This window comes from Rhamphochromis longiceps, linkage group LG3, assembly GCF_057381845.1.
Source record: "Rhamphochromis longiceps isolate RC_006_pf linkage group LG3, R_longiceps_female_GT1.1, whole genome shotgun sequence".
NCBI classification, from domain to species: domain Eukaryota; kingdom Metazoa; phylum Chordata; class Actinopteri; order Cichliformes; family Cichlidae; genus Rhamphochromis; species Rhamphochromis longiceps.
The window spans coordinates 12,741,614-12,760,079 of NC_140559.1; the positions used below are offsets into that span (position 1 = coordinate 12,741,614).

The window sequence follows — 18,466 nt, forward strand, 5'->3', positions numbered from 1 at the left end:
TCTGTTTTGATTTTATATACTGTTTTGTTTGTTTGTTTGTTTGTTAATTAGTTAGTTAGTTTGTTTGCTTGTTTTAATCAATTTTAAATCCTGCTTTTTATTTGTTTTTGTTTCTAATGTCTCTGTAAAGCACTTTGAATCACCGTGTTGTTGAATTGTGCTATACAAATAAACTTGCCTTGCCTACGTCCACACAGTATTTTTTAAAACAGAGATTTTCGGTTTTATTTAAAAAAAATAAAAAATAAAAAATCCCGTCCACACGTGCAGTTTTGAAAAGAAATATATCCGTCCACATCTAAACACCAAAAATGTGAACGCTGCCAAGGACATGCCAAATCCTAGTGGTGTAGAAATTTGGGGCAATGAGAAGTGTAGAAGCCTGGGAGTGGAAAAAGTAAACAGGGTTTTATGCAAACCTTAAATACTTCTGTATGTATGTTCTGTATATATGTTACTTTTCAAGTGCCTTTATCATCTCAAATGTTAATAAACAAATTTGTGCATACACAATTTTTTTTTTTTTTAAATTACATTTATTCCTAACCAGTGACCACATTAGGATTTAGGTTGTGAGAGTGTCTGTTTTGAATGAAGAAGTTCACTCTGCGCACACCTTTGATATTGTGTGAATAAATCTCAGTTTTCCTCATCCACACATAAACACAAAAGCATAGCTTTCAAAAATTTCCACCCTGGCATGAGTTTTTAAAAATCTCAGTTTTCAGTGATTGAAAATGCCATTTACATGTGGATCTAGAAAAAGCTGTATTTTCAAAAATACCTGTGTACGTGGCCACAAATCTGCATGTCATTTGAATCAAACATTGCTGAGAGGGACGGATGTGCCTGATGACTTACCTGCCAGCTCTTCTCCTCCATTTAACTTGCTTCTTTAGTAGTGAGTGGAATAGATTCATGAATTCTGGTCAAGAGAAGACAGAACAGACAATCAGGAAGAAGCAAGCAAAAAGATCAACATATGTAACATTGGTATTTCCAGTTTGACACCAAGAACCAAATAATGAGTCACATGATTACACTTAGATATTTAATATAAATAAAACAAACTTGATCAGCAAAGAATTCAGTAAAGATTGAAAGAAGGATGAATGACGCTTTCAGTATTCAGGTTCTGATGTAAGTTGAGGTTTTAGCAAAATTGGATTTAAACCTGCAGGATGTGCGCTGAGTTAAAGATTCATTATAAATGTTCTAGCTCCAGTCTTTACATTTCACACCAACTTTACAACAGACAACAACAAGAAGAGGAAGAGGAAGAGGACTTTACACAGTGGAAGAAGGTCCATCAGTCATGGATTTTTTCTTCTTTCTGAAGCCTTGAAACTGCTCTGTAAAGCTTGCACCATGTTTTCCTGCAGAGGAAACAGACAACATTGATTCAGAGTCTCATTTAACTTGTCTTCAATCTCTGGTGCGAGTTATCAAGAATATTTGAAACATCGGAATCAGGACAGCAACCATTACTCAGTGATATCAAAGAAAACTATGGGAAGCTATTCCTCATTATAAACAAAGGAGAATTACAACGTTACACTGTAAAAGACAGCATTCAAATATTGTTTTGATTTATTATCAGTTTCAGGATAAGTCTATTATGTGAACCTATTTCTGACTCATCTGAGACTCAATAGAAATGGATTACTTACTGTTTTCACAGCAGTTCCTCCACTAAAGTAGCAGAAGCTGGAGGAAGCTGCATTTACTGACCTCTGTGATGCATTTACCTCTGAAAGTAAGCGTCACTCCTTTCTGTCTCAGGATGTCTTCACCCTGGGAGACTGTGCACATGTAGAAACCACTGTGGTTTTTTTGGAGATCTTTCAGGGTCAGACTGAGGTCTCCAGTCCTCAGTGGCTCTTCATTCATCTCTGTGCGACCTCTATAATCCTGTCCCTGTTCTTCTAGCAGGTTTTGGCCATCCTGATAGGTGTGGACTGTGACTTTGGTATCAGCACGCCTCCACTCGACTGTGACATCATCGGGTAGACCAGGAGTGGTTTTAAAGGGCAGCAGCACAGACTTCTTCCCCTTTGTTACTTCGACTATTTCCACCTGGTAGTCTGATAAAATACAACATGAGCTGTAAATACAGACACAAGTTATAAATTTACTGACCTCAGATGAGTTTACTGACCTCTGATAGTGAGTATCACTACTTTCTGTTTCAGGATGGCTCCATCTTTTCTGTAGACGGTGCAGGTGTAGACTCCACTGTCAGTAAGTCGAGGGAAATTCAGGGTCAGACTGAGGTCTCCGGTTCTCAGTAGTTCTTCCTTCATCTCAGTGCGGCCTTGATAGTCCTGGTGTTGCTCTTCATGCTTTTTTTGGTGGTTCTCATGCATGAGGACCTTCACATCTTCAAGGTCTGTACGTCTCCACTCCACTCTGACGTCCTCAGGCAGGTCAGCTGTGGTTTTGAAGGGAAGCATAACGCGCTTCACCCCCCGTGTCACCTCCACTGTCTGAAGCTCGTAGACTGAAGAAAGTAGGAGATACAGAAAGACACACGTTATATTCTGCAGTTGATATTCAAATCAGTTTAGTTTATTTGCTTCACAAGGAAAGTAAATCTACAATACCAAAAAAAAATAACTACACTGATCAGATAACCTCCTGTGAGCAACACATGTGAAGCAAAATGATCTTTTATAAGAAGAGACTTCCAATAGAAACAGGATCAAAGAGGTCTATTTATTGGGTGGTGAGGAGGTAGAGGAAGAAGATCAGAGAGACCACACATAACAAACAGGACAAATAACAAACTACAGCAGAGAGAAGACAAAGTTCAGGACATGAACTAGTGGTGCATCAACATACAAAGAGTGAAATAAATAACAAAGATTTTTCGTTTTATATTCTCAATGTACTTCACAGAACAGACAAACAGAAAATGCAGATAATAGCAGTAACCCATAATATAAACATGAATTGAATATTTATATGTGCAGTGATTGGTGTTTGATATGAGAATATGTCTTGGAGGCCTGGAACACCTAAACTTACACTATCAGTCTAAAGTCTGGCCACACTTTCACATTTAATGGTTTTGTTTTATTAATTTCTACATTGTAGATGCTGAAGACATCAAATATATGAAGTAAGAAGTAGCCAAGAATTTCTTTTTAATACATAAATCTAAATATATCCCATATTTTGATACCTTATAATAGCCAACCTTTATTTTGTTGACTTGTTTGTTGGCTTTCTCTCAATACATTATGTTACATAATACATTATGTTATGTTAATATGAGCTTTATGATCACATGAAATGGTTTTGACTCACAGCTATGCCTTGTCAGGGTTCATTTGTGGAATTATTAACTTATTAACTTATCTGCCTTATTAACCATCAGATATGTTGTGCAAAGGTCAGGTTGGTACACAGCTGACAGCAGTGTTTGACAACAGTTAGATTTCATATTATGGTAAGAACCAATCAGCTAACAAAGAGAAACGACAGTCCATCATTACTTTAAGAACTCATGGTCAGTCAGTCCGGGAAATTACTAAAACTTTAAATGTGTTCCTAAGTGCAGCTGCAAAAACCAGTTCAGTTTTCAGGCCCCTCTTCTATGGAACCAGCTTCCAGTTTGGATTCAGGAGACAAAAGCTATCTCGTCTAGTAAAGGCTAGACACTAGATTCATATTTTTCATACAGTCAATGGAGTCTAGAGAGTTGACAACAGGAAATGACAACATACGACAGCCTCTGTGATGTGCTTACTGACCTCTGACACTGAGCACCACCACTTTCTGTTTCAGGATGGCTCCATCTTTTTTGTAGACAGTACAGGTGTAAACTCCACTGTCAGTTAGTCGGAGGTCTTTCAGGGTCAGACTGAGGTCTCCGATTCTCAGCGCCTCTTTGTTCATCTCTGTGCGACCTCTGTAAATCTCGTCCTGTTCACCTGAAAGGTGCTGGCTGCTCTGAAACATGTGAACTTTCCTGTGTTTGGAGTCTGAGCGTCTCCACTCCACTGTGGCATCCTGAGAAAGGTCATCTTTGGTTTTAAAGGGCAGCAGGACAGACTTGTTCCATTCTGTCACCTCCACCGTCTCCATCTGGCTCTCTGAGAGGAGAACACAGCAGAACATGAGACAGACAGACATCAGTGAGGTGGATCCTCCATCATGTCCTCTGCTGTGTAACCAGCAGCTCCTGTTTTCAGTGTTTCTCTGACTTTGAGCTGATGTGTGTTGATGTGTGAGGCTGCACAAACAGCTGTGGCGCTGCGTTGCTTTATTTAGTCTTCTGGACTCATTCTGTCACACCTGCAGACACTTACAGTGTGAAACTTCTGAGCATTTGTGATTCCTGCAGCCTCATTTAGTGCTCCTGTATTCTTTAATAACGCACTTATAATTCATTTGTGTTGTTATATTGACAGTGGTAAATTTATTGATAACGTTTTTTGTCATGATTACATTGCCATGGAGACCTGACATAGTATGGCCACATGTTAAGATCTGTAGAAGAAGGAAGCAGTGTGGACATCTAATTCTCGAGTTAAAGAGCTGAGCTATCCCACATTTTTTTTTGTTTGTTTGTTTTTTTCATTCTGAGGTTTGTGCAGCCCTTAATCTGACTGGTTCACGCCCCCTCATTCATGGGCCAATGTGTCAGCAGCGGTTTGTTCAGATTTGTGGAGAACCCAGAAGACAAAGCTGTTCCACTCACCTCTGACAGTGAGAGACACCACTTTCTGAAGTAGGAGGCTTCCATCCTTGCTGCTGACGGTGCAGGTGTAGACTCCGGTGTCAGTAACGCGGGGCTCCTTTAGTTTCAGACTGAGGTCTTTATCTCTCAGTGGCTCTTCCTTCATCTCTGTGCGGCCTTGGTACACCTCGTCCTGTTTGTCCGGCTGATTTTTTCCACTGTCATACACGTGAACCTGCATGTGTTTGGGGTCAGTGAGTCTCCACTCCACTGTTGCATCCTGGGGAAGATCCTCTGTGGTCTTAAAGGGCAGCAGGACAGACTTCTGGTCTCCCTCCAACATCTCCACCATCAATACCTGGCTGTCTGTGAGGAGACAGAGCAGAACATGACATGTGCACACAACACCAACACATCAGTCTACCAGGACCTCAAAGGGCAGGTGTGTGATTGTTTCAGTGCTGAAGTCATGGAGGACAGAAAAAGAAGTATAACTGTATCTGCGCTATGATACAGTTATTCTTCTAGATTTTCATCTATCATCATCATCTATTATCATCTAGAATCTCAAGCGTTTCAAATTAGCATCAAGCCACAACTGTGCATATCTTAGACTGATGTAGAACTATGAACAATGTATCATTTAGTCACGTTCACATTAGCTAGCTTCTCCTGATCTGGTTCCAGCTTCCTCTGCAGGGAAATGAGTGCCCACAAAGCCCCGATGAGGAAATAATCATTCTTTTATTACTGCCTGTCCAGTGCTGCTTTATCGTACAATGTATATAATGTGTATAATGCACAACCCCGATCAAAATGATAATCATGATTATTTTCATAAGTATTGGGAATTCTTCATTAGATCCCTGCAAAAGTGAGTTTTGTTTGTTTGTTTTTTTTGTTTGTTTTTTTATTGCTGCTTTAAAGAACCAACAACAAACCAAACTACCATACCTGCTGGGCGTTTGATCCATTTATATCTATAACACATGACGATCCCACTGACAGCCAGGAGAGCCAAGATAGCCAGGACAACAAAGAGAGCCCAGAGCCAAGTCGGAGGCCGCTCTGTGGTGAACAGAAGAAACCTGAACATGAAACATGATGAATTCACAGCAGATGACAAAAGTGTGGGCTGGCGGACTGTACAATCTACGGCTCAGAGATGTGCCATTCCTGATAAACTAGCAAGATGTCAGCAACCTATAAGTGAAAAGATGATAGGTTTTTACTAACCAGATACTTTATTAGCGTCCACTAAACTGCTGCCATGTGATTGGTTGATTAGATATTTTTGTTAAAGAACAGCTGAACAGGTGTGCCTAATAAAGTGGCACTGAGTGTATATGTGTTGAAGTCAGATTGCTCCCCCTGCTGGAGTCACTCGGACATCTGTTTTTCTTTCACACCATTACAGAGCCACTGTCACAGAGCCTCACTGGACACTTTATTAGGTACACCTTGCTGGTATCCTGTTCCTTTGCTTGTTAATGGCTCAGATGTGACATCATCACAGACATGCTGCACATTTATCATGTGACTCTTTTGTTCCAGCACATACCAAAGATGTTAGGATGCCTGGGTCGTTGACCCAGGGTTTTTGAGTTTATTATATTATTTATCATTTCTAGTCTTTGGTTTCAGAGTCATGTCTTATGGTTTATGTCTCTGTGTAATCCTTAGTTGCTATATCCTCGTGTCCAGTCAGTGTCTGTCTGCCCTGGTCCCATGTCTTTGTTCCCTCTGTTGCGGTGCCTGCATGTGAGTCTGTGTCTTTAGTTCAGTTTGTGTTATGTTTCCTGTTTTATTTTGAAGGTCCTTGTCTGATGTTAATGTATCTGGATTTGCTTCCGACCGACCGACCCTCATTTATGTTGTGTGTGTGTGTGTGTGTGTGCGCGCGCGCCGGCTGCCTGCTTATCTAAGTTTATTTGGATTTTTGTTACGTTTTGCCATCCAGCAATAAAAGTTGAGTTTTGAAGTACACTTTTGCCTGCCGTGAGTCTGCACTTTGGGTCCTATTCCTGCCTGCACACAGCCTTCACATGACAAAAGATGCTCTGTTGGACTGAGATCTGAGACTCTGTAAGCCCTCTGAGTGCAGTAAACTCATTGTTACTCATTTGTTATCCTGCAGGAAGCATCAGAGGACGGTACACTGAGGTCATTCTGGGATGGACACAGTCAGCAACAGTACTCATGGCTGTGGGGTTTAAACAATGCTCTGTTGGTATTTAAGAGGCCAAAGGTGTCTCAGGAAAAGCAGTACACCATCACACCTGAGCCTTTGGTACAAGTCAGTATGGATCCATGCTTTCATGATGTTTTCACCAAACTGTGACTCTACCATCTGAATGTTGCAGCAGAAACCAGTAAACATGTGTCAACCTTCTGTTGTCCAGTGAGTCTGTGCTCTGGTCTAACGTGATTGGTGTGGATAAGTGTGGTGTGCTGTGTTTCTGTGTTTCAGACCTCTGTAAACTTTCATTGCCACATATAAAGTCACTGAAATCATCGTTTCTTCTCCATTATGTTGGTTAGTTTGAACTTCTGCAGGTTGTTTTAAGTGCAGTAAGTTGGTGTCATGACATTGGCTGATTAGATATTTAGATCAATGAGCAGCTTACAAGTGTACCTAATGAAGTGCCCAGGAACCTTTAGTCAGTGTTTTGGAATGTGTATTATTAGTCAGTCATGATTTGTGAGCTCAGAGCAACAACATCTCAGACAGACAATATTTTAAAGGCATCATACTGAGTACTGACTGATTTCACACACTGACCTTTGACCTTCAGTTGCACATGGGTCTTGCTCTGATCTTGTCCATATTTGCGGACGATGCAGATGTAGGTCCCACCATCAGAGACTGTAGGGTTCCTCAGGGTGAGGCTGAGGTCTCCAGTCTGCAGGGCGTCGGCTTTCATCGATGTTCGGTTGGTGTAACGATGGTTCTGATCGTTCAGAATATCATCTCCGCTCTGCACACGCATGTGGAATGTTGGGATCTTGAACTCATCACGGTCCCAGACCACTGCTGTGGAGCTACTGGAAGCATTAACAGGTACCTGACAGGGCAGCAGGACAGACTCCTCCCCTTCATACACCTCCACCCCTGAGGCATGATGGGAAACTGAGGAGAGAAACAGAATCCCGTCATTCAGTCTGTCCACAGGGTGGGTCACATGTCGGGATGAGTTCTAACAAGAGGTTTTAAATTAGTACCAGTAATGACGACAGTGTGTAACACTAGAAACCTTTGAAAACATATTGAAGCTCATCAGGAGCCTCCATCAGCGCTCAAAGGTATAAATAGGTGCCAAAGAAACATCTGCTCCATGCAGACAAGTTTTAATGGGAGGCCTTCATGTTTGAGCAGGAAGATGCTACTCCAGCAGCAGCTGGAACCCTCCATCAAAGCAGAACAGGTTCTGTTCTCTGCTCACAGACTTATGTCAGAGGATCCAGTACTACCTAACTTACGGTTCCACTCAAATCTGTCAGAATCTGTTTTCGTACGACTTTAGAAACCTATAAAGCCGCAGCGCTTGATGGTTTGTAGGAGCATTACGGCTAACGTAGTCAAGAGCCTCATGAAGTAATCTGAGTCCTAAACTCTCTCCTCTTCAGGTCCCAAAGTCAAATGATCACTGCAGCATCACTGAGAGTTAAAAACTGTCTAAATTCTTTCATCTTCAATAAAATGATCAGTGTTGCTGCTTTACCAGGTGTAACAATTAAGTTTAACATCCAGGCATCCACGAAAACTGAATTTATTAAGTTTAACGGCATTATCGGGAAGTTAGCTCGCTAGTTTCAACCTAAACATAACACACCATGTTCTGACTGAGAGATTTCTGAGAAAATTAAAACATACAGCTCTGTTATCACTTCCAACATTCCAAGACAGAAAACTAAACAGCAGTGAAGTTGGACTAGGTGATATATAATGATGTGCTATGTGAGAACTAGCCACACAGCTAGCAGTTAGCAAAACATTAGCACAGTGACGCTGGAGGATGAACGCTAATATTTTTCCACTCGATAAAAGTTAACAGTATGCTGAAAAAGGGCCAAACTTCATGCAGAAGAACAACTGAGATAATCCATCCACAATACGAGGTTAGTCATGAATATACAGCAACAACATAGGAATAGAGCAGCTGAGAAAGAATTCAGCATTAATGAATCAATTGTATGGAAGTGGAGGAAGCAAGAAGAATGAATTCTGTAAAGATTGGCTTATCTGACTTTTTTGCTTTGCTTAATGTACCTTATAATTATTTATTTATAATTATTTATTTACAAATATTTGCATTGTTATCAACATGATACATAGGAATACAAATTATGTATGAACAAACATGATTTACTGACTTCTTTAAGTTTCTTGAAACGTTTCATCCGAGAAGGTTCTTCTAAGAAGAAATGGTAGTGAGTCCCAGATTCTAAGCCCTATGGGAGTGTCCCCAAGAGGGTCACGAACCCCCTGTTGATCCTCTACCTAATCACACAGCCCAAGGTGCAGTAATGGGTGTAGGTCGCAATCAGCTAAGGTTTCAGGTGAACCCACTGTCAGACCTTGCCCCACCCTACCATGTGACTTACTGAGATGAAATGACCTAAGAGCAGAGAAGACAGTTTGAAAGAGGAGTAATAGAAGGGGTGGAAGAACCCACAGCCATTTGCACACATTGGCTCATGAGATGCGACTCCAGAAATGAAGAAGCTTCTCAGATGAAACGTTTCCAAGAAACTTAATGAAGTCCAGACATAGCGAGCGAAACGACTTTTAGAGCCTGATCTTTGAAATGGGAGCTCATTGGGAGCTGTGTTTTTTTTTTTTTTCTCTTGCCCTCTCTCTCTTTTTTTCCTGCTTCACGCAGGTAAGTATTGTGTTTGCGCTGAGCAGGGCGGGTGGATAAAACGTAGTCAGTTGAGTGTGATATTAATCAAGGTGCCAGTGTGTCTACTGTAACTGTTGCTGCTGCTGCATCTACAACATCATGTAATATGCCACCGCAGGGACCTAAACCAACCCAGATCTCTATTAGACAGTTTTTGCAGACATCTATACGGAAGTCCAACCGACGACAACATTTACGCACGCGTCGGCTGATGGAAGCGATATTAATGGAAACATACCTGTGTGTCTGACGGCTCAAAAAATAGACAGGTTCAAAGTTCTTACCGTGCACGAGCAGCAGGAAGGGCACGAAGCTCTTCATCCTCCTGTGACAGAGACTATAACCTAGTTCCAACTCAGCTCCACTCGATACAAACTAGCAAATGGCTTTAACTTTCCAGGTGTGACGACAAGTTTTACTTTCGGTTTCAACCTTCAAAATAAAAGCTTACAGAGAAGTGTTCAGAGATTTTATTTATTCCATTAGAGGGGAAAGTTTTGCAGTGACAGCAGGAACTCAGTAAGAGCTTTATTTTTCTTCTCTCTGTTATTCTTTGATGCGATGACGTGGGTGACTCACCAGTTGCAGACCAGCTGGGGTTTTTTTCCGCTCTGGTATTTTATTGTGAAAAACTTTGTGATCTCTGTCTATAAAGGTGCTTTAGAAATAAACTTTACCTAAAGTTACTACTTTATGAATGACTGGGTCAAATGACATGACAGGTGTGCTCCATGTACGGGCAAATGTAAAGAAGGTTTGCTGGCTTTCATTTATAATGTTTTACATGTCAGGATAAAAACGATAATCTGATTCCAGCTTCTGAAATGATTTAACACAACCTCAGCACGACACATTACACTGTGTCATTAACAAAACTAAACAAGACTACATCCTTACTGCTTCCATGGGTATAACAGGGTCAGTTTGAGAAAGACTAGTGTAGATGACAGGGATCCTCCTCATTAGTTTGATGTTTTTACTAGTCAGTACCAAATAAAAAGACGTGTGTAATGAGAGGAAGATATGGCTGAGTGGTGATAGCATGGAGGCTGTGGGCAGCTACAGACGGTGAGTCTACCTGCAGAGGCAGCGTCATAAATATGCAATATAACTGGTATGTTGCTGCTCGTTATGCACTTACACGGTGCAAAAATGCAAGGCAAAAATATTCTCCCTTTCAGGGTCAGCAGTTGCCAGGCAACAAGAGACACAGCTGACTAACCAGTAAACCAAGAAAATCCAGTTTCAAAATGTTAGTTCTGCTAGATCAGTTCAATTTATTTTAGCTGTGAATTTAGGCACCTGAGCTTCCAGGTGAAGGGGCAATTTGAAATGTGGTCCCTAATCTTACATTGCACAGAGTCAGTGACAATCCAAAAAAGGAAGCAGGAAGCAAGGGCAAGGTGGGAGATTTCAAAGGATGAGGAGAGGAAGGTCAGAGATGCACAGCTCCCACTGCCAATCAGGATCTCACCTGGACAGCAACATGTGACAACTCCGTCACTCCCAACCAGCTTTTTGTATAAAGCAAACTGAGGCGACTGTTCTTTGATTTGGTGCTGTATAAATACAGTTGTATTGAACAGGAGACAATCAGGGTTCCTTAGGAACACTCAGGTGATCTGTGTGTCACATCTGTTTTTCAGCACAGAACAGTTTCACACAGAATGACCAAAGACAACAAATGTGATATGGAAGAGAGGATCAGCATGGGGAAATCTAGTCCGTCAATCAGACCAAGTGTGTCCTCAGCTTCCTTTTCAGACACAAACATCATTGACGTCAGCTCTCAGCTGGTCACCTGTGACTTTCATTAACACACCTGTGTGGCAACGTTACCTGGATCAGCTGGCTGGCTCGTGGAGTTTAATAAACTCAGCCATCTGCTCGTGCTATCTAAAATATAACAGGTCACTGGCGTATATTCTCCATCATCTCACACTTCTGTTTAATCAGTTTTCTGTTTGACGTTTATTCAGCTGTGTAAAAACTATAACTTTAATTTCAGCCAAACCGATTTACTCACGAACAAATAAAACACTGAAAAAAGCCAAACAATAACATTTTTAAATTAAGTAAGTGACTTATATATCATGTTTAACCTGAGCAGCAAAAGACTGCGGGGGATCTGAAAACGATGTGCCGGGAGTTTTCTGTTCTCGCCAGCTCTAATGACCCTCAACCTCCCGGCTAGCTATTGAGCAGGTGGGTAACAGACGTCTCCAAAAACGTCTGAGCACTTTTGCAAATATGTGATGTCTTGATAAACCGAGCAGATACAGTGGCTTGCAAAAGTATTTGGCCCCCTTGAACTTTCCCACATTTTGTCACATTACAGCTACAAACATGAATCAATTTTATTGTAATTCCACGTGAAAGACCAACACAAAGTGGTGCACACTTGAGAAGTGGAACCAAAATCATACATGATTCCAAACATTTTTTACAAATAAATAACTGCACAGTGGGGTGTGCGTAATTATTCAGCTCCCTGAGTCAATACTTTGTAGAACCACCTTTTGCTGCAGTTCCAGCTGCCAGTCTGTCTCTACCAGCTTTGCACATCTACAGACTGAACATAGATAAACACTTGAGCCCGAGTGCCCCCAGTACTGTGGGTGTTTGGGCTTAACTGGTCAGGGCGAAATTTTGGGGGGCCAAGGGAGTCTGAACAGAGTGTCCCAGACATACCTAATAAATAGACTCAATAGGCTGCTAATTGCTAGCTAATATTAATCCAGCAAAGTTACGGAGTGAGCTGTTTTTCTTTCTCTATCTTTTTTCAGAAAAAGGAGCAGGTGAGAGATGAGGTCAGATGTGGATAAAGTGTGGGAGAAGATCCAGTCGTGTGACTGCAGGACTGGCTACTTCATTTCTTAGAAGAAAAAAGTCATAATAATACTTGTTTTTATTGCGCTATAAAACTGTATTGCCCGCTTACAGGGCGATCATTTGTGAAGCAAACCACTGGCTCACACTGGGGTCCAGCACACTGTAACTGCTTAATTTCAACTGCTGAAGCAAATTAAATCTTTGAAAAGTTCTCATGTACTTCCTTAAAAAAAGAAAACGAACACTAACATAACAAATGTGCACTGCTGTATTTGCAAATGACCGACTGGCAATACAGACCACTGTTATATTTTGTGAAAAGATAGAAGGCTGAACCTGCCAATCGAGTGGTGGAAAAGTGAGCTGCTGTATTTTTTGAAGGGCGATTAGGGAAGAGAGAACCTGGCATCTTGGTGCCAAAAGTTTGCTGTGCTAGAGGGGTTCGTGTCTGCTTTTTGCTGCAGACAAACTGCCAACTTGTTGGTGGTATAGCTTGCTGCTACATTTGCAAATGAGGGAAGAAAACCTGGCATCCTAGTGCCATAAGCTTACTGCTGCATTTTGTGAAAGAGGGATAGAGGGAAGGGAAACTGGCAACTTGGTGGTAGAAAAGCCTACTCATGCATTTGTCAGAGAGTCAGAGATGTGAATGTGGTATCCCAGTGCCAAATGGGTTTGTTACTGATTTGCAATAATAGATGTGTCATGGTCTGGGTGGGTACCTGTAGGTTTCCAAGAGTGGCCCTCCTTTGGGTGGAGATCGGTTGCTCCTTCCTGGCTGACCACCTATGCACTGTAAACCCCAACAGTCCACCTGACTTATAAAGTTTGTGGATACAACAATTGAAATGCGTCACAAAGTTGAAACAACTTAAAACTTTTCTGTTCTCTTAACGATTCAAACAGTTATAATTGTACATGGCTTAGAAGTTAAGAGTAAATACTGCTTTTTTAATTATGATTTTTGAGTAAATGTTTTTTTTTTCGAGCTCCGCATTTGTACGTTATAACGTCATGACGTTTTCTCTCTAACCTGAACGACATTGACAGAAAATTCTGTTCAATATGGCTGACCTTCTCGAGCGACCGGAGAGCACATTTGGAGAAACTTGTAAGTAAAACGGAACCTTCGTTATGTTTATTTTTTCCGTAAAAAAGCAAATATATTAATATGTTGCAGCCATTAACTTGTTTTTGAATGCGCCGTTGTGTTAAACAGCACAGACCCAGGTAGTGAATTGTTGTTCGCTGTTGTTCGCGCTCTTTTTCAAACCGATGATATCATCAGTTTTACAGTTTTAACCGATTAAAACACAGTTTTAATAAGAATTGCACATAAAGAAAGTGTCTTAGTGATATTTTAACGACCCATTGCCAACGCAAGAAAGTTGGCGTTTTTACAACAGCAGCCTCATTATTTGGCCGGGTTTTTTTCTTCTTCTCATTAGCATCATTCAAAAGTGACTTAGCTAGCAGTGGCAACTTAACTCTTAAGCAGCAGCCTGTAAAAGAAGTAGTTTGTAAGTAGAAGTTCTTTGTAATATTACAAGTATCTCACTGATGTATTATGTACTATTGCATAACAATGTGTCTTTGCAAAGATTTATCCCGCAGTTTGGCTTGGTTTTTTAAAATAACTGCAGTGTAAATTCATATGTATTCTGTGCTTTTTTTTTTTTCTTTTTTTTTTTCCAACTTAACAGAATTTATACATGGTGAGACAATGTTGATTATATGGTTAAACTTAAAACTAAAAGAGGGTTACTGTTTACCATGACTAAATGGAATGATGGCCTGTGACTTTGTAACATCTGAAATTCTTACCTATGTTTTGGACTGTTGGATGATCGGCCATAGAATTCAAGACTGCACTCAAAGTAAACAGCAGTAATTGTAAGTTTTTTTTTACCATGCTAAGTGTTTATTTTGTCATGAAATGTACAGTGTACTTTTGAAATTTTTGAAAGCTGTAATGATGGCTGAGTATATAATTATCACTGACCATAATAAGGTTAATGGTATGATGTACAGTGTTTTTATATATGAGACGATTCATTTTTTAAAAAATAATCTCCATTCCTTGTTTTATTCATAGGATGATGGCAGTATCCCAAAAGTTCCTGCTGAGAGTTCACCTCACCACAGATGTTGTTGTGAAGGTTTCTCTAACTAAGCGGCCTGAGTCGGTGGAAGAACTAATCACCATACTCCGTGAGAAGCTCAACCCAAGGCTGGACTTTGAGTTTACCTTACAATACGAAGACCCCGACTTTGATGGGCAACTTACCTGCCTACTGGATATTCAAGAGTTGCCGGAGAAGGGCACACTAAAAGTAGTGAGATCTGAAAGTGATGTCAGTTCTTGTGCAAGTTCTGATACAGACATCCTTCCTCATGTGCCTTTAGCTCAGCGTCTGAAGTGTTGGCCTGACACTTTCCCAGTACCTACCTTTTCTTACGAAGTTGAACATCTCCTTGAGGAGGGAAATAGAGCCTTTGAGATGTCTGGAAAACACTCGAGCCCAAAAGCACAACATCTTGGAGACCATGGCTTCAGCGATGCACACCTTCAAAGCCTATCCGAGTGATGGAGATGTCGGTTTGGCAGCAGAAGCTCTTGTTACCACTCATCCATGTCTTAAAGAGCCTGGAAGTAGGAATTCAAGATGGGAAATTATCGCACCAAGCTAGCCAGATCTGGATGTGTGGAGGTGTCTTTCAACGCTGGCAGGAGGAGTGTTAACAACCCTGAAGGAGAGCATCCCCACTCAAACATAAAAAGAGCCAGAAGAGCTGAGGTGAACTACCTCCCAAACTTTCCAAGAGGAGAAGATCAGGTCAGTTTGGAGGATATGAGAGTCCAGATAAAAAATGAGGTTGAGAAGACTGAGCCCAACAAAGTAATGATTGAAAAACTGATGCAGACTACCTTTGCACTTCGTCGCCATGAAATTGTTCAAGACAACCCAATGGTAAAGAACTTCTTAGAGAAATGGCCTGCTCTGCGATTTGACTCTCAGGTATCTGTGCTTTGATTTTTTTTTTCTTCTTCAGTTTAACATGAAACAATGCAAGTTCAGCAGATCTCTTCGGATTCAGATAATAAATAAATAACACATAAATAAATAATAGATAACAAACAAAAATATATTTCAGCTTTGTGATACACTTGTGCTTGTGGTTCGGGTCCAATTTAAAAAAAAAAGAAAAAAAGAAAAAAAGAAAACTTCATAGGACATCTATAAAACAAGGTTAGACAGAAGTTGGGCAATTCCTCTTTAATGATAAGATGTAAATTTGGTCAGTAATTTGGCTTCATGTTGGATGTTTTTGTCCTGTTTTATTTTAGATTTGTGCGGAGTTCCACCGAGTCACAAACATTAACCTGCGGAACCAGTTCTACGCTGAACTTGACAGACACACACCACGACTTATGGCTCTATACAGACAGAAGGCTGCACGGACTGGCAAGATATCAGAGGCTCTGCGAACCATCCTCAATCATTATGATCTTCAGGTGAATATTGATAATGATAAAATTAACACAAATTAAAAGTTTCACTGATAAAAACTAAATTTTTCCTTGCTTTGAACATTTGTGTTTTATACAGATTACAGCTCTGATCTGGTATGTTACTTTAAAATACTGTGTAGGATTTTTGTCAAATGAGTAAGATACAGACTCTTTGTCATAAGAGACAGAAAGGTTGTGTCTTAAAAGAAATGTCTCCAAAATTATGTAGAGTCACATGTCATGCAGTTTCATAAACATGTATTCTCCCCAAAGAATGACACCTGAAAACTTTGCGTTAAATGAACTTTTCTTTTCCCGTTTTAGGAGGCGCCTGATATCAACGTGAAACGCACTGCAGTGCTTCGTGCCCTTCCTGTATACCTGCGGGAGGAGGACCCAGAATTCTTTAAGACATGTAATATAAGTGTATTTTTGCATCACTTAAATTCTGCCAGTGAGATAAAACACCATGGATTTTTTTAAATACAATTTAATACCCTAGCAGCTACCAAATTGTACAAGCAAAATACCCTCTCTTTAGAAAACCCTCACACACACACACAGGGTCAGGAGCAGGGCACAGGTGTATCACAGCACTTCGGCTACGCTGCAGGTGGCCCCAAAAACAAGGCTGAAGTCAAGATTTAGTTTCTTTTTGAGATAAAGTCATAAGTCATTTTTTTTAGAAAAATAACAAACATACTAATTATGTAATGCAAGAAGCTAACGCGTTAATGTACATTTTTCAAAAAAGTAGAGTACCCTAACCCGTTACAAAGTAACCCACTACACTGCTGAATTTTTTGCTAGATTACAGGTCTTGCTTGTCACATTCTCTCAAAGCAACCTTACTTATTGATACTGTGTCTATTCCAGGCGGACACATTGGATGAGTCGACCCTCATTGACACTCCAGTTGCCCTTCTCACAGTGGTTACCGACGGCGCTTCCCAGACCAGTCCAGTTCATTTTACTTCCTCAAGCATGGCCGTTGTGGTGGAAGGCGACTTGGTGATGCGTGATATTCCCAGATTTGCAGATGCATTTGCCTTATTGTTTGGCTTGATCTATGCTCTGCATTTAGACTACCCCAGGAAGCTCGTTCACACATTTACCTTTGTCCAAAAAATCTTCATGGGGCTTGTTGACGGCAAACCTCTGAAACCCTGCCTACATGCTCTTAAAAATGATTTGTTGCTGAAAGAGTAGTTCTGGAAGGAATATAAGGCAATGTTTGTTAGGACATGCACTCTGTTACTAAACACTTTGTTTTAAGCACTTTATTTAAAGCACTTTAAGTTTACTACAGACTTTGGGTGGATTTAACTCCATCAGTTTACCTAACTTTGCTCTGGTTATTTGGAAGATGATCATCTTTATTTGTACCCATTTTATAAAATTGTTTTTCATTTCTTTTTCAAACAAAAGTGATTAGTATTTGACTTTTTATTTTGAATTTATGTATTTTGAGAAAGATGCAATTAGGACTGATGTTGTCCTTTGTGATTTTATAAAAAGATACATGTTCTACATTGAATTTATAATGCTCACTTTATGGTGCCAATGTCCATGTTAGTGGTTTTATAAAAACACCAAGTGATGTTTTTACATTTCCATAAAAAATGTTAAATAAACAAAATGTAAAGTAAATGAATTTCTCTAATTTTTTTTACTAGTCTACACTCAAACATTTAAAAATAAATATCTTTTAATTAATAATCATATAATTTAGTTTAGTAATATAATTGCATTGTGTTGGATCAAAATAGTAAACTACAAAAAACACAAAAATATTAAAATTAAAGTATATAGTTTTTAAGTAAAGCTCAATTAATAAAATAAAAATATAATTTAAAATTTTTAAGTTAACAATAAATACAAATTTTGAGTACCCCATACTTAGAAAAGATGAGTTTGTGTACTTAAAACTTTTGAGGTAATCAGTTTCCACAAATGTTTTAAGTTCAGTCAACTGATTCGGGTTTACAGTGTGGGCAATTATTCCTGCAGCATATAAGACCTGCGCACTCAATCAGTCATTGCCTGAGTATCTGCTTTCCCATGTTAGTCAGTGGTGTGTTATTGCTCTGTCCAGATCCTGTGTGAAAACTTACCTGCTTTTTCCTATCTTCAGAGTTTGCTCCTGGAGTGGGGTTCTCACTTCAGTCATCCCTGCTTTTCTGGACCCGGGCCACCAGCTGCTGGTACTGCATTACCAACTAGCCCGCCTCTCACCTGCCTCCTTCACCTGAAACCAAGAAAGGCAACTCAGTTTAACTGTGGAGGATTGCTTATTGACTGCTGGGCTCCTCTGACTGTGCTCTCCTCTCATTACAGTGACCCGGTCTCTTCATAGCATTTTTCCCAGCCCAGCCTCCACCTCCCCACTGCCACAGCTGACCCGCTGTATTCTAGAGCTGTCTAGATTTCCTTTAGTTGCCTTAGTTTTGACAATGCGCCCACTAGTGTAGTGGCTTTGTTTTAATTTGGCTTGTGTGTTTAATTGTGAGGAAAATAAATGTTTTTGTTCAA

General features: G+C 40.3%; 2 protein-coding genes across 3 annotated transcripts; one reads left to right on the forward strand and one right to left on the reverse strand.

The window, feature by feature from the left end:
• Positions 1-882: 882 nt before the first annotated feature.
• Positions 883-9,909, reverse strand: LOC146672975 (uncharacterized). Its single transcript, XM_085401474.1, has 9 exons — positions 9,873-9,909; positions 7,467-7,814; positions 5,639-5,752; positions 4,706-5,050; positions 3,756-4,097; positions 2,159-2,500; positions 1,749-2,084; positions 1,292-1,376; positions 883-925 (listed from the first exon to the last, which is right to left on the reverse strand). The coding sequence occupies exons 1-9, from the start codon at positions 9,907-9,909 to the stop codon at positions 883-885; spliced, it is 1,992 nt and encodes a 663-aa protein (XP_085257600.1).
• A 4,447-nt stretch (positions 9,910-14,356) lies between these two features.
• LOC146672976 (uncharacterized) lies at positions 14,357-17,187 on the forward strand. Of its 2 annotated transcripts, none has more exons than XM_085401555.1 (4): positions 14,357-14,431; positions 15,818-15,937; positions 16,259-16,360; positions 16,811-17,187. In XM_085401555.1, exons 1-4 carry the CDS (start codon positions 14,357-14,359, stop codon positions 17,141-17,143), a joined length of 630 nt encoding a protein of 209 aa, XP_085257681.1. In that variant the 3' UTR covers positions 17,144-17,187. The 2 variants fall into 2 exon arrangements, with proteins under 2 accessions (XP_085257681.1, XP_085257680.1); XM_085401554.1 differs by lacking the exon at positions 14,357-14,431 and adding an exon at positions 15,140-15,440 and having other exon boundaries at positions 15,770-15,937.
• Positions 17,188-18,466: the final 1,279 nt, after the last annotated feature.

What these genes read in the sequence shown, in the direction of transcription:
- LOC146672975 (XM_085401474.1), bottom strand. Translation starts at nt 9,909, where the DNA reads ATGAAGAGCTTCGTGCCCTTCCTGCTGCTCGTGCACG. An exon ending in AGTGATACTCACTATCAGAG is followed by an intron (nt 2,085 to 2,158) that starts GTCAGTAAACTC and finishes GTATTTTATCAG; the next exon opens with ACTACCAGGTGGAAATAGTC. An exon ending in AGTGACGCTTACTTTCAGAG is followed by an intron (nt 1,377 to 1,748) that starts GTAAATGCATCA and finishes TTTCCTCTGCAG; the next exon opens with GAAAACATGGTGCAAGCTTT.
- LOC146672976 (XM_085401554.1), top strand. Translation starts at nt 15,273, where the DNA reads ATGAGAGTCCAGATAAAAAATGAGGTTGAGAAGACTGAGCCCAACAAA. An exon ending in CTCTGCGATTTGACTCTCAG is followed by an intron (nt 15,441 to 15,769) that starts GTATCTGTGCTT and finishes GTTTTATTTTAG; the next exon opens with ATTTGTGCGGAGTTCCACCG. An exon ending in TTAAGACATGTAATATAAGT is followed by an intron (nt 16,361 to 16,810) that starts GTATTTTTGCAT and finishes TGTCTATTCCAG; the next exon opens with GCGGACACATTGGATGAGTC.